The 12,321-nt window shown below is 36.9% G+C and overlaps 1 protein-coding gene across 2 annotated transcripts; it reads left to right on the forward strand.

Annotated features, from left to right (window-relative positions):
- The first annotated feature begins 2,682 nt into the window (after positions 1 to 2,682).
- GRPEL1 (GrpE like 1, mitochondrial) lies at positions 2,683 to 11,063 on the forward strand. Of its 2 annotated transcripts, none has more exons than XM_070940801.1 (4): positions 2,683 to 2,769; positions 4,759 to 4,924; positions 8,526 to 8,607; positions 9,388 to 11,063. In XM_070940801.1, the coding sequence occupies exons 1-4, from the start codon at positions 2,693 to 2,695 to the stop codon at positions 9,732 to 9,734; spliced, it is 672 nt and encodes a 223-aa protein (XP_070796902.1). In that variant the 5' UTR covers positions 2,683 to 2,692; the 3' UTR covers positions 9,735 to 11,063. The 2 variants fall into 2 exon arrangements, with proteins under 2 accessions (XP_070796902.1, XP_070796903.1); XM_070940802.1 differs by having other exon boundaries at positions 2,742 to 2,769; positions 4,731 to 4,924.
- The last annotated feature ends 1,258 nt before the right edge of the window (positions 11,064 to 12,321 follow it).

Consider the following 12,321-nt stretch of genomic DNA (forward strand, 5'->3'; position numbering starts at 1 on the left):
AATTTGGGGGATTTTTTTTGCTCTGCTGCTGCTATGTAACACTGCTGCCACACTGCCAAGGTCAGCTGCAATTATGTGATCCTCACTTTCAACATTCCTGACAGTTTTTCACAAGTCAATTAGGAACCTGGAAGGGATTATAATTGTTGGGAAAAAGTCAATGCAGAAATGTTCCAGTGCATTTACTTGCTCTTTCCATCTCTTGGCAGCTGACACTTTCCTGTCTGCTGGGAAGGGAAGGGAAGAGGGGGGAGGAACAGGGATAAAGGATGGGGAGAAGGGAAGATGGAAAGGATGGGGGGAAGGATGGAAGGAACAGAAAGGGAAGGGAAGGAGGAAAAAAGGGAGATAGGAAGGAACAGGGAGAAAGAAAGACAGCGGGGGGGGGGGGGAGGTAGGAAGATAGATTTCTATTGGTTGATTACATTAACCATTAGGAATTTTCTTAGTTCTAGGTTGCTTCTCTCTTTGGTTAGTTTCCATCCATTGTTTCTTCTTGTGTTTTGGTGCTTTGGAAAATAGTTTGACTCCCTTGTCTTTGTAGGAGCCCCTCAAATATTGGAACACTACTATCATGTCTTCCTAGTCCTTTTTTTCATTAGACTAGATTCTTGTAATCATTCTTCGTATGTTTTAGCTTCCAGTTTCTTAATCATTCTTTTTGTTGGAAGAAATACCCAGCTGGTTCAGTTCCAAGGCGGAAGAAAGGCATTGGAGACAAAATGGATGCTGATTGGAAAGAGGGTCTATTATGAGCTACCCAGATCTCTTTATCTCTTAAGTACTGACATCTGCTGTGAGCTACTAAGGAAGGTGAGGGCTGCTTTCCAAGAGCATATTTCTCCATTTCTCATCCAGAGAAATATAATATTCTGCCTTTTTAATATTTCTCAAAACATTTCATTCTTCTAGGAGAGGGTTGGGTGCTTTCTACATTGTAATTATTCTTAATAAGATCTGGCCTGGAAATGACCAGTTTACATGAATTAGGATATTAACTGCCCTTGGGCCTTGCAAGTCCAGTAGGTTGAGTCAGAATCATGGCCAAACTAATCGAGAAGCCCCCGAGAATAAGTTAAATAGTACAAGAATAAGTTAACTAGAACTACAAGATCTAGATTATAAAAATAAGAATATCCATTAAATGGTAGAAACGTTTTCAATACAGGTAATCGACTTACAACAGTTGGTTTAGTGACCGTTCAAAGTTAGAACGGCACTGAAATATGTGACTTGGGACCATTTTTCACACTTATGACCCTTGCATAAGTGTGAAGCATTTGAGCATTCACATGATCAAAATTCAGATGCTTGCCAACTGATTCATATTTATGATGGTTGCAGTATCCTGGGGTCATGTGATCCCCTTTTGCAACCTTCTGACAAGCAAAGTCAATGGGGAAGCCAGATGCACTTAACCAGGTTACTAACTGATCAATTGCAGTTATTCATTTAACAACTGTGGCAAGAAAAGTTGTAAAGTGAGGCAAAATTAACTTAACAAATGTCTCACTTAACAGTAGAAATGTTGGGCTCAATTGTGGTCCTAAGTCGAGGACTACCTGTACCTCATTTGCTTGCTGTCATCCAGTTTTAGGCATGACTTCTTTCCCATATATCAAAAAATGAAAGAAAACTTCAGGCTAACCTTGCCTTTTGGTTTGCAGGCAGGCTGATAAAAAGTGAAGTTAGAAGTCTCTTCCAGCTGCATTGAAGGAGGTATTTTCATCCCACCCTTCCAATTGATTGGGAGAGATGAAATGAGAGCAATAATAGGTAAGAGAAGCTAAACCTTTTGCTAATGTTTTGTTTTGTTAAATATTTTAAAAAGTCAAGAGTGTAGCCACCTCAGGGATGATTGCCCCCATCCAATCAGAAATGACACTCTGACATGGGATCATTGAGCAAGTCAGGTATCCAAAGTTCAGACCAGATGTAGCTATGATTAATGTTTGTCATGTAAATTTAACCATAAAGTGACTTAAGTTTAGTATCTGAACCAGCTTTTTCAGAAAATTATTGCTAAACTTCACGTAGCCCTTGTCCGATATTGGCTAGATTTGCAGCATATAGTAGCTAAGGACTAATGAATTAGTATTTATTCGCCCCTTGTGATTGTTCTGACTCTCTGAGTAGAAACCTGGGCAGACGGTCAGTTTGGTACAAGAGAGCCAGATTAAGCATGTTAGTTAAGGCAGCAGGCTGGAAACCAGAAGACGGCAAAGCCAACTCTGAGTGACCTTGGGTCAGTCACTCAACTCCCTCAACCCTTTAGGGAAGAGGCAGTGGCAAATCGCTTTAGAAATCTTGCCAAGAAAACTGGAAGAATTAAGAGTCCAGGTAGCCGCCAGGAGCGACACGCATATGCATTTGAAAAAGAAAGAAACCCAGGCACCTAAAGTATCATTCTGTTAATTTTGACTTTGTACGATGCGGAAGAACCGACGTTGTCTTCTTAATTCGTAGGGAAATGAAGCTGCTACGCAACTGTGACTCCGCCGGCAAAGTCTACTTCATCTCCTTAAAACGAAACCTCTTAAACTGCAGGAGACGACCGCGTGCTCTTCGTGGCACGTGGTTTCAAGGACGCTCCTAATTGGCTAAGTGAGCCGCCAAGTACGACAGCTGCACCCTCTGATTTGTCCGGGTCAGTTTCCGTTGGAAGTTAAGCGGAAGGGACTCAGGTGGAGGCATGGCGGCGGTTGTGGTGTGCGGTGCTCGGCGGCTAGCGGGTCGAGCGACTTTTCTCTTGTCAGGGGCTTCGCGGCGGTAAGAGGAAGAAGATGGAGGGGGCGCTTCTCTTCCTGGCAGGGGGAGCACGGCCGGCAAACGCCGAGCGAATATACCCAGCGTCTCTTTTCGAGCTGGGCCCTTTCGCTCTTTAGGAAAAGCGAGCTAGGCAAGGGAAGCGGGGACAGCTTCCAACCAAATAAAGACCTCTGGAGGAATTGGAGCTGGGAGAGTGTTGTCCTGAGAAAGCCTGGAGGAACGGCGAGGGAGGTGGCCGGGTTTAGAAAGGTCCGACCTGTAAGTGAGGAAACGTGGGTTTTCGAGCTGGGCCATCTTCTGGCGAAGGTGGGAGGGATGATGTGACCATCCCTGTTTTTGCTTTTCGGGTTTTCTCGACTTCGAGGGAGAATATCTCTTTAAGTTTTTGAAAAGCTTGTGTGTATCAGGAAGTGCTATTTACTAAATCTCTTCAAAACTTAATTTAAAAGTTCCAAAAAGCAAGCAAAAGGTAGTATTTTAGCCTAGCGGGCAAGCCAGTCTTATGAATTACTTCTTTCTCTTTCCACTTTCTTTTCAGTAAAAAAGAAAAATCGGGCAGTAAAATTATGAGGTAAACATAATTTTACTGCCCGAAATAGGAAAAAATAAGATAATTTTTTAAAAATATCCCGGACTGTATGTAAAGCAGGAAATTAAATAGCAGTTTGCTAATCATAATGAAAGGACTTGAATCTTCATACCATATAATAGTAGCTTTTAATAACTGTTGTTGAGCTTTATTGAGTAAAGTAAATAAAATACAGAACTGTGAAATAAGATGGAATGGGCCAAGGAGTGGATTGAAATAAAGTTTTTGATTCAAAAGCTTATTAACTTAAAACTAAGTTAAAAGTTGCCTGATTTATATTTTAAGGATTAACCTCCTGTTTGTTTTAGCATTATGTTAAAGTATTACACCAAAAGCTAAAATCATTCTTCCTGTTTTCTTATTTTCAAAAGCCTCCTAAAGTGGGTCATAATCACATAAAAAAGGAAAGCTGGACAAGGTGGATTTGATTTAAATCATGTCAATTTAAATCACGATTTAAATCATGATTTAAAACTAGTAAAAAGGCTTGATTTAAATCAACTTGATTTAAATCATAATTTTAAAAAGCAACTGTCATCTCTGACCACTACGGCTCCTCTGACCTGTTGTTGACTCAATGGCAGTCCCAATATTGCAGAATATATAGCCTCATGCTACATAACTAAGTTCCATTTCATGATGAATAAACTAAATTATTAATGTATCTTAAATAGAAAACTATATTTAGATATATTTTTACTCCAAAAGCTTTTTATTAAAATAAATTTGATAACAAATTTAAAAAATCTGATTTTTTAAATTTATTTATTTTTTAAATCAATTTTTATCCACCCTGAAGGTGGAGATTACCAATGAGAGGCTGGAATCAGGCTGAAATAATGTCCACTTTTGCTAAAATAGGCATGGTATTTGAATAATGGAACAATTCAGGTCCCTGGAATGGAACTGAACTAACCTTTTGAAATAGAATGATGGTTGTTGGACTAGAATAAAAGCTGCTAGAATCATGTTGGGATCTACAGTGGTTATGATAAACCTGTCATAGAAAAGTGCTTTTATAGACGATATGAAAATAGGTTTAATGTTAATATTAAACCTTGTTTTAATAGTCAAATAAAGAACAACTAATTGTTTGATTGCCACAAAAGGACACTTGTTGATCTGAAAAGCAAACCCTGCACATCCAAGAAAAAAGTGATGATGATGAAAGGACTAATTTTATTTTAATACAAGGATAAGTGACCTCCCAGAGAGACTTAGTTTGTATGCCATTGGCAAAAAACACATTAGTTATGTGGTTTGGAATCAGAGTGTGTTAAGCAGCATATTATCAGTTTTTCTAATACAAAAACTTTTTTCTTGCTCTTAAATATTCTGGATTTGTGTGCACTCATATTCCTATTTTTTTTAGAATTTTGCTGATTCCGATCTTGTTTTAGATCTACTCAACTGCTTTGCACAATGACCCAGGAGAAAAGCACTGGACCAAATTTGGAAGAAGAACAAAGTCAGAGCCAGAATGAACAAAAACCCAATTCTTGTTCTGATACAAATATATTAACAGAGGAAAAGACTAAACTGGAACAACAATTAAAGGAAATAACTGTAAGAATTTTAAATTAATTATTGTAGGGAAAGCAATTTTTTGTAGCCTAGTGAAACTGAATCACATGTCACAGGATATGTTCATATTTATAAAGCTAAAAGTGGGCATAGCTAACTAGCAATGGTAGCTTAACAAAAGATAAACTGGTGATATTACTCTTTACCTCCATTCCCTTCAACATCATCTTGATCTACTTTGGGGCAGATGAACAGCTTTCCAAATGTTAATCTGCAATCTCGCAGGTTTTTTTAATGGAAAATTGGTTGCGAGGACTAGAATAATTCTTGGGAATAGGGTCTCCTGCTTAAGCAGCGGGTTTGACTAGAATACCTCCAAAGTCCCTTTCAATTCTCTTATTCTGTAATACTGTAATAAGGATGATACTGAAGGTTGAACCTGTTGAGGATCATGCCTGTTTTTTTTTTTATAATAAAATACTAAAAATTAGGTATGATAGAGATGTATGTGTGTAGTTAGCCTACTTTCTGCTCCTAATTTTAGTGAATTGTAGAAATGTACAGGTAATCTTTGCTTAAGACCATAATTGAGCCTAGCAATTACAATCATAAGTCATGATGGTCATAAAGTGAGTCATGTGATTTTACGATTCTTTGCGGTGGTTAAATGAACATGGTTGTTAAGCAAACCCATTGTTTACTAAGGGTGGCTTTCTATCTGGGATGGTCCTCTTCCAGTGAATATGCAGCTTTGGGAGGGACACACATGGAGTGGTGATGCAGGAAGGAGATACTCGCCTAGCCAGCTAGATCAATTCTGGCAATCAATAGGGTGACAGATGTTGCAGCCAGATGGCCCTCACATCCACAATGGTCAGTTTTGCTGGGAACCAGAAGTAAATTCCAGTTTTCAATAAAAATGTCATAATTTGCAGTCATGTGACCAAGGAACATTGCAAATGTAGTTGCTGAGTGCCCAAAATACAGTCATATGATTGGGGGAGGCGGGAGTGGCCATTAGTACTAGGTTATAAGTACCTATTGGGAAACCATTGTAACTTCAAATGATTACTAAGTGACCAGGCATAAGTTAAAAACTACCTGTAAATTTATTTTTCTCAGTGGTGTATCAAAGTCTCAATCAAAATATAAATATTAGATTTTAATATGAATAAGTTAAGATTGTTAATGAAGAATCAGAGTTCTTGAATACAATTTAATGCTTTATACATAGTCCTCCACTTACCACCATAATTGGGAATGGAACTTCTGTCGCTAAGTGATGCAATCATTAAGTGACTTATGCCTGTTTTTACAATTTTTTTTATCATAGTCCTTAAGCAAATCATGCTGCTTCTTTTTAAGCGAATCCAGCTTTTGCCATTGACTGCTTGTCATAGCTCCCCTGGAAATGTCACAAATGAAACCCCAGAATGCTACAACTGTCATAAATACATGCTGGTTGCCATGAAGTGCCAGAATTTTGATCATGTGACTGCACTAACACTATGTAATCATAAGTGTGTGGACTAGTCATAATGCTGTTGTAACTGAATGGTTGTAAAATGGTCTCAAGTTGAGGATTATCTGTATCATGATTAAAAACTAATTCCAATGCCACAGAAAGCTGTTACCCATTGCTTCCAGTTTTAAACAAAGGAGGATATACAGGAGTGCCCGGACAATCTGCTAAGTAACTCTGGACAACAGGCTCACATCTGACTTTGTCTTTTGGGAACAAATAGAATTTTTAGTTTATGTGAATAAGAATTTGAATTAATGATTAGTCACAGTGCAAACTAAAATTTGTGATTATTCTAAAAATCATTTAGCAATAGAGTTCCTGGTCCAAATTATGGTTAACTGAGGACTGCCTATATCTCTGCAGTTAGGGTGAGTTTTTATACAGATAATTTTCAACTGTCAGCCATTTATCCAGCAATTGAAGTTACAATGATTTTAAATGAATTGTGGTTATGACTGGTTCTCAGAGCTCCAGCTTTTCCAGCACCCACAGTCATGTGATTGCCATTTGTAACCTTTCCTGCTGGCTTCCCAAGAAAATAAATGGGGAAGTTGACAGGGAACATCACAAGTCATTTGAGTAAGTCTCCTCCACGAACCTTTCTGTGCTTGGAACACACTGGCCACCTATGCATTCCTTCACATCCTCCCCAACTGTAACACACCTCTTGTGTGTATTTTCTCCAATCCTTGCTACAGTTCCCTTGCACCCTCCCAGACTTGCATTGTGTTTTGCGCTCTCATTCCCCAACCCACACTGCACTTTTCTCATATCATGCATCCCTTTGCACTCTCACACCTCTCCTTACCCTCTTGCACACACTAGACCTTTGCTACCATCCCCAACCCACACCTTCATGCACCCTCTCTGACCTGCACCTTCTCCGAGCCTTGCCTTTCTTCCCTTTCACCCCCTTACTGTGCCTTACCTGCATCCCTAGGCACCCTCCCCACCCTTTTGTGTGCCTTCCCTGTATTCTTTTGTACCCTTCCCCACCTGGCAGCAGCCACTTAACTGCTTACAAACAGCTGGGATTGCAACTTCCTGCCAGCTTCTCCACTGACTTGGTTTGGGAAGCTGGCAAGATGTTGCCTTACCTCATGGGATTTATTTTAACAGCAGCAAATGGGAATGTAGGAATTGCAGGAGTTCTAGTCGCCAGGGTGGATTTGATTTAAATCGGGTTGATTTAAATCACAATTTAAATCATGATTTAAATCACTAGTAAAAAGGCTTGATTTAAATCAACTCGATTTAAATCATAATTTTTAAAGAGCAACTGTCATCTCTGCTACTCCTTTGACCCACTGTTGACTCACCGATAGTCCCAGTGTTGCAGAATATACAGCCTCATGCTACATAACTAAGCTCCATTCATGCTGAATAAACTAAATTATTTATGTATCTTAAATAGAAAACTATCTTACGATAGATTTTTACCCCAAAAGTTTTTTATTAAAATAAATTTGATAAAAATAAAAAAAATCCGATTTAAATTTTAAAAAATCTGATTTTTTTTAAAAAAATCATTGATTTTTATCCACCCTGCCAGTCGCAATTGCCAACATAAATTGAAGATTACCTATATTATGCTAAGTGGCGACAAATGATTTTAATGAATGTTAAATCAAATCAACCAAAAACTCATAGATCAACCATAAAGTCAAAATTGGCCATAAACTATAACTTGGTATGCGCAAAATAAAGCAACAGATTATTCCATGCAATATAACAAGTGATTTTTTATGTCTCTCCCATCATCCTATTTAATATACAAGTTGCTGCAGTAATAGTTTTATATTTTAGCCAGGTGTGACCAGTACACCTCACTAGTAGTATTCACACTATATCCTAAGTCACAACAAAGGATTAATGAGAGTGGATTAATGAGAACATATGCATGCTTGTAATTCATTAACTAGGATTGAAAGTTTAGCATGTCATCTGGACTTATAGTAACACATATTTGGGACTTCCAAAATAATCAGAATAAAATACAATTAAAAACCTCACTCTGATAAATTAAATGGATATCAATGAGGATGGTATGAGCAAGGAGTGCTATAATTTGTCTCTTATGTTTCATCTTGTGTCACTCTACTTCTTTTTCTGTTTTAGGATAAATATAAACGTGCTCTGGCAGATGCAGAAAATCTGCGGCAGAGAACTCAGAAATTGGTAGAAGAAGCAAAGTTATATGGTACATACACATTTTGCTTTTTGGGATTAGAATGCAGATGCAAGCCCGAACATTTTAAATTTTACAGATTTTAACTAGATTTTGAATGCTCTTTGTAAATTGTTAATGGTGGTCCATGGTTTTACAACCAATTATAGTTATAAAATACACCATAGTTACTAGTGGTTTTTTTAAAATTCATGTAGTGGTCATTGATTAAAACTGTCCATTTAGTTTTCTCCTGGGACTGTTATCAATGCTTGATTTTCTTTTGTTTGGGTTTTGTAAGAATGGGAAACAAAAAGATGTGAGGGGCTGGATTCTTTATTTGAAAAAAAATGATAGGAAATCATTTCAGACGATAAAGACTTTGTCTTCTGAGATGACAAGCTGTATTTGTCATATAACCTGTAGCAAACATCACCTGGTATTCTACAGAAGAAAAAACAGAGTGCAGCTATTTTACCATATAGAAGCTCTATTATAATTTGGAGCTAATAGTGAGTCTGGAAATACTTAAATGGCTGGTAATGTTCTCATAAATTTAATGTAGTTTTTAAAAATAGCCATTGATTGGATCTATATTTAAAAAGTCATACCTACGTCCCGCTGAAATGAAGGTACTTAAATAGTTATGATAAACTTGTTCTGATGTGCAGCATGATCATGATTCATTCTGGATCTAGCTGATTCTCAGCTTCAATTTATTATAGTAAAATGCATTTTCAAATGCCATTTTTGCATGTGGTTGAAATATTTATCTTTAAGGATTGACTATTTTACTATGGTTTTGCACTTTAGGAATTCAGAGTTTCTGCAAGGACTTACTGGAAGTTGCTGATGTTCTAGAAAAAGCAACCGAGTCTGTTCCCAAAGAAGAACTTAAAGATGAAAACCCCCATTTGAAAAATCTTTACGAAGGTCTTGCCATGACTGAAGTTCAAATACAGAAAGTATTCAGAAAACATGGATTGGTGAAATTGAATCCTCTCGGAGCCAAGTTTGATCCTTATGAACATGAAGCATTGTTTCATGTCCCCACAGAAGGGAAAGAACCGGGCACTATAGCTTTAGTATCAAAGGTTGGCTATAAATTGCATAGCCGTACTTTAAGGCCTGCATTGGTAGCTGTTGTGAAGGAACAATAGCAGTCTAATCTGAAAGAATTAATAAGCATCACATAGATACTAGTTAGATTTCTTAATAATGCTCCATTATATAGAGGTGATTCACCAAATGAGTTGGGATACAGAGAAAAATGATGGATGGATGATAAAGCATATAAAGTAATGTAAAAGTGTTTTTAAATGAATGTATATAATGTGGGGAGAATGCAAACTACTAACATAAATTACAACATCAAATTATACATAGTACATTTTCATTAATGTAAGTCCTCAAGGATAATTATCTAATAACCGAGCAATAAGAATGCCATACAGGTTATTTCCACATTGAAATCTTTTGAACTGTTGGTGTCATGTTGTTTATGCTTCTATTCAAGTCCTATCTTTAAGCTGAGATGGAGCTTTGATGGAACAAAAGGTGGCAAGATATACACACAACCAATAATGCCCTCATTCTATGCAAGTAGTGACATTATGGAAATCATTCCTTGTTGATGCCACTTAAATGCTTTAATTCATATAAAGGTGTCTTAAAATAGTACGCTAAAGGAATATGCAATTAGTCTAAATACTGTTAATTGCTTACCTTTGAATTGAAGGTTGTTTTGCATCACTGAGAAGACACTATTGGAAAGAAGCAAAATGAACAGGAGGTGTAGATGACTGACATGCAGCTAAGCTAAATATGAATGCCTTTAAAATTGACTCGAGACGGTCAGCTTTCCTATTTAAGAGCACAGCAGCTTGCCTTTCCTTTCTTTCGTGTCATCTCACTGCAATCTTTCCTCAATGTTCTTCCCAATGCAGTTGATATTTCTCAATGAAGTTATTATGCCCCATCTCCTATTTTTTCTGAAGGGTGAGAAATAGGGGTATCATGGACATTTCTTTGTATTAATGGTCTGTATATAAGTAGTTGGTATATGCAGAGGGAAAACAATAATTTTTAACTCTAGTGTCTTATCTTGCATTTAAGTTTGACAATGACAGTAATGAAAGTTCATTATTATAGTTGGCATATTGTTCATATAAATTGTAATAATGAGAGATCACATATGATAAAAGGCACACAAAATAAGGTTTCATGAGAAGAAAGGTACCTGCTACAGGAACAGTGGTATTTGTACTTGTTACTTTATTAGTAAGAAAGTGTTAAATAGAACTGTAATTTGTGACTTGTATTCACTGGTGTATGCAATATTTTCCCTGGCCATTGAATTCTATCATCAAATGCAAGCACCAGAAAATGACAACATATGATCTTTAATGTTAAAATGTTTAGCTATATTGTTGTGTGATAATCTTGGAAGATTTTTGTTATTTTTTTAGATTAAATTGTGCCTGCATGAATTATGTTGCCAGCCCCCATGTGTGCAATAATAAGGTATTTGTGGAAGATACGTAAGATTTGCAGAAAGATATAAATCTATCATTATCGACTGCAAATATATTTTAGTATTAGCCTTCTCCTGAATTGTGTATTAAATCAGCATGTGTTAGCAGAAAAAAAAATACACATGCAAGGAATAGTGAGGAAAAAAGTAATCCTGGAAGCTGTTACTTGTGGCAAAGGTGCTAGTTACTCAGTTATGCATCTGCCATATTTACTTTAAAAAAAACTGCATGTGGATAATACACATTCAGATTTGAAGATGCTGTGTTTAAATTGTACATTGTAATTGTTTTGTTGGCTTCTGTTCATTTAGGGATTCACAGATGCATACAATTTATTCTGAACTTTTCCATGCAACCACATAGTGATTCTGATTTCTACGTTTGAGAATACAAGAAACTTTTAATGTTGTAACTCAAAGCACATTTACTAGTAACTAAGTTTCACTGACAAATGAAACACTTATTCTTCTTCTGCACATGTAGTAAATTATGCATTCAAAAGTTTATGAATAAGCTCAACAAAAAGGTATCGAGACTCATTCTCCAGCAAAGTGGGTAGATCAGAATTACTGTTTTAGTAATGGATATTTTATCAGAATCTTGTCCCAAAAGTGCTTTATCAAGAGGCAACTGGACTGTCTGGTTTTTTCTTTGAAGACGTTTCACTTCTCATCCAAGAAGCTTCTTCAGCGCTTCTTGGATGAGAAGTGAAATGTCTTCAAAGAAAAAAACAGGAAATCCAGTTGCCTCTTGAAAAAGCACCTTTGGGAGAACTATGACCTGGATGACTGAGAATCTTCATAGATATCAGCCTATGTATAACTCAGATTGTTCATGCCCAAGATAAAAGAAAAGTGTCCCTCTTTACTTTTTAAGTAGTTTGTAAGGGAGTATGGGAAGCACAGGTATTATAAAGTCCACCAAGAAAGTAAAGACTTGGCAGCTACAATGTTGAAAAAAGTAGCAGGAAAGAAAATACAATCTGATGAATTTTGTAAACTGATACATTGCTAAAACATCTTGAGGCACACAAAGCATCATACACTAATCACACTTTGTGATCATCTGTTATATCCATGTGTAGCCTAGTAATATGTATGTTTCCTATTTGGGAATTCTTGCCCAAGACTGGGGAAGTGTGTTTAAACAAGTGTTGTATTTGTAAACCTGAAGACCACCACCACCATCACCATCAAAGTCACAAGCAATGTAC

This window comes from Pituophis catenifer, unplaced genomic scaffold (genome assembly GCF_029215685.1).
Source record: "Pituophis catenifer annectens isolate HBS135680 unplaced genomic scaffold, rPitCat1.0.hap2 SCAF_3, whole genome shotgun sequence".
NCBI lineage: Eukaryota > Metazoa > Chordata > Lepidosauria > Squamata > Colubridae > Pituophis > Pituophis catenifer.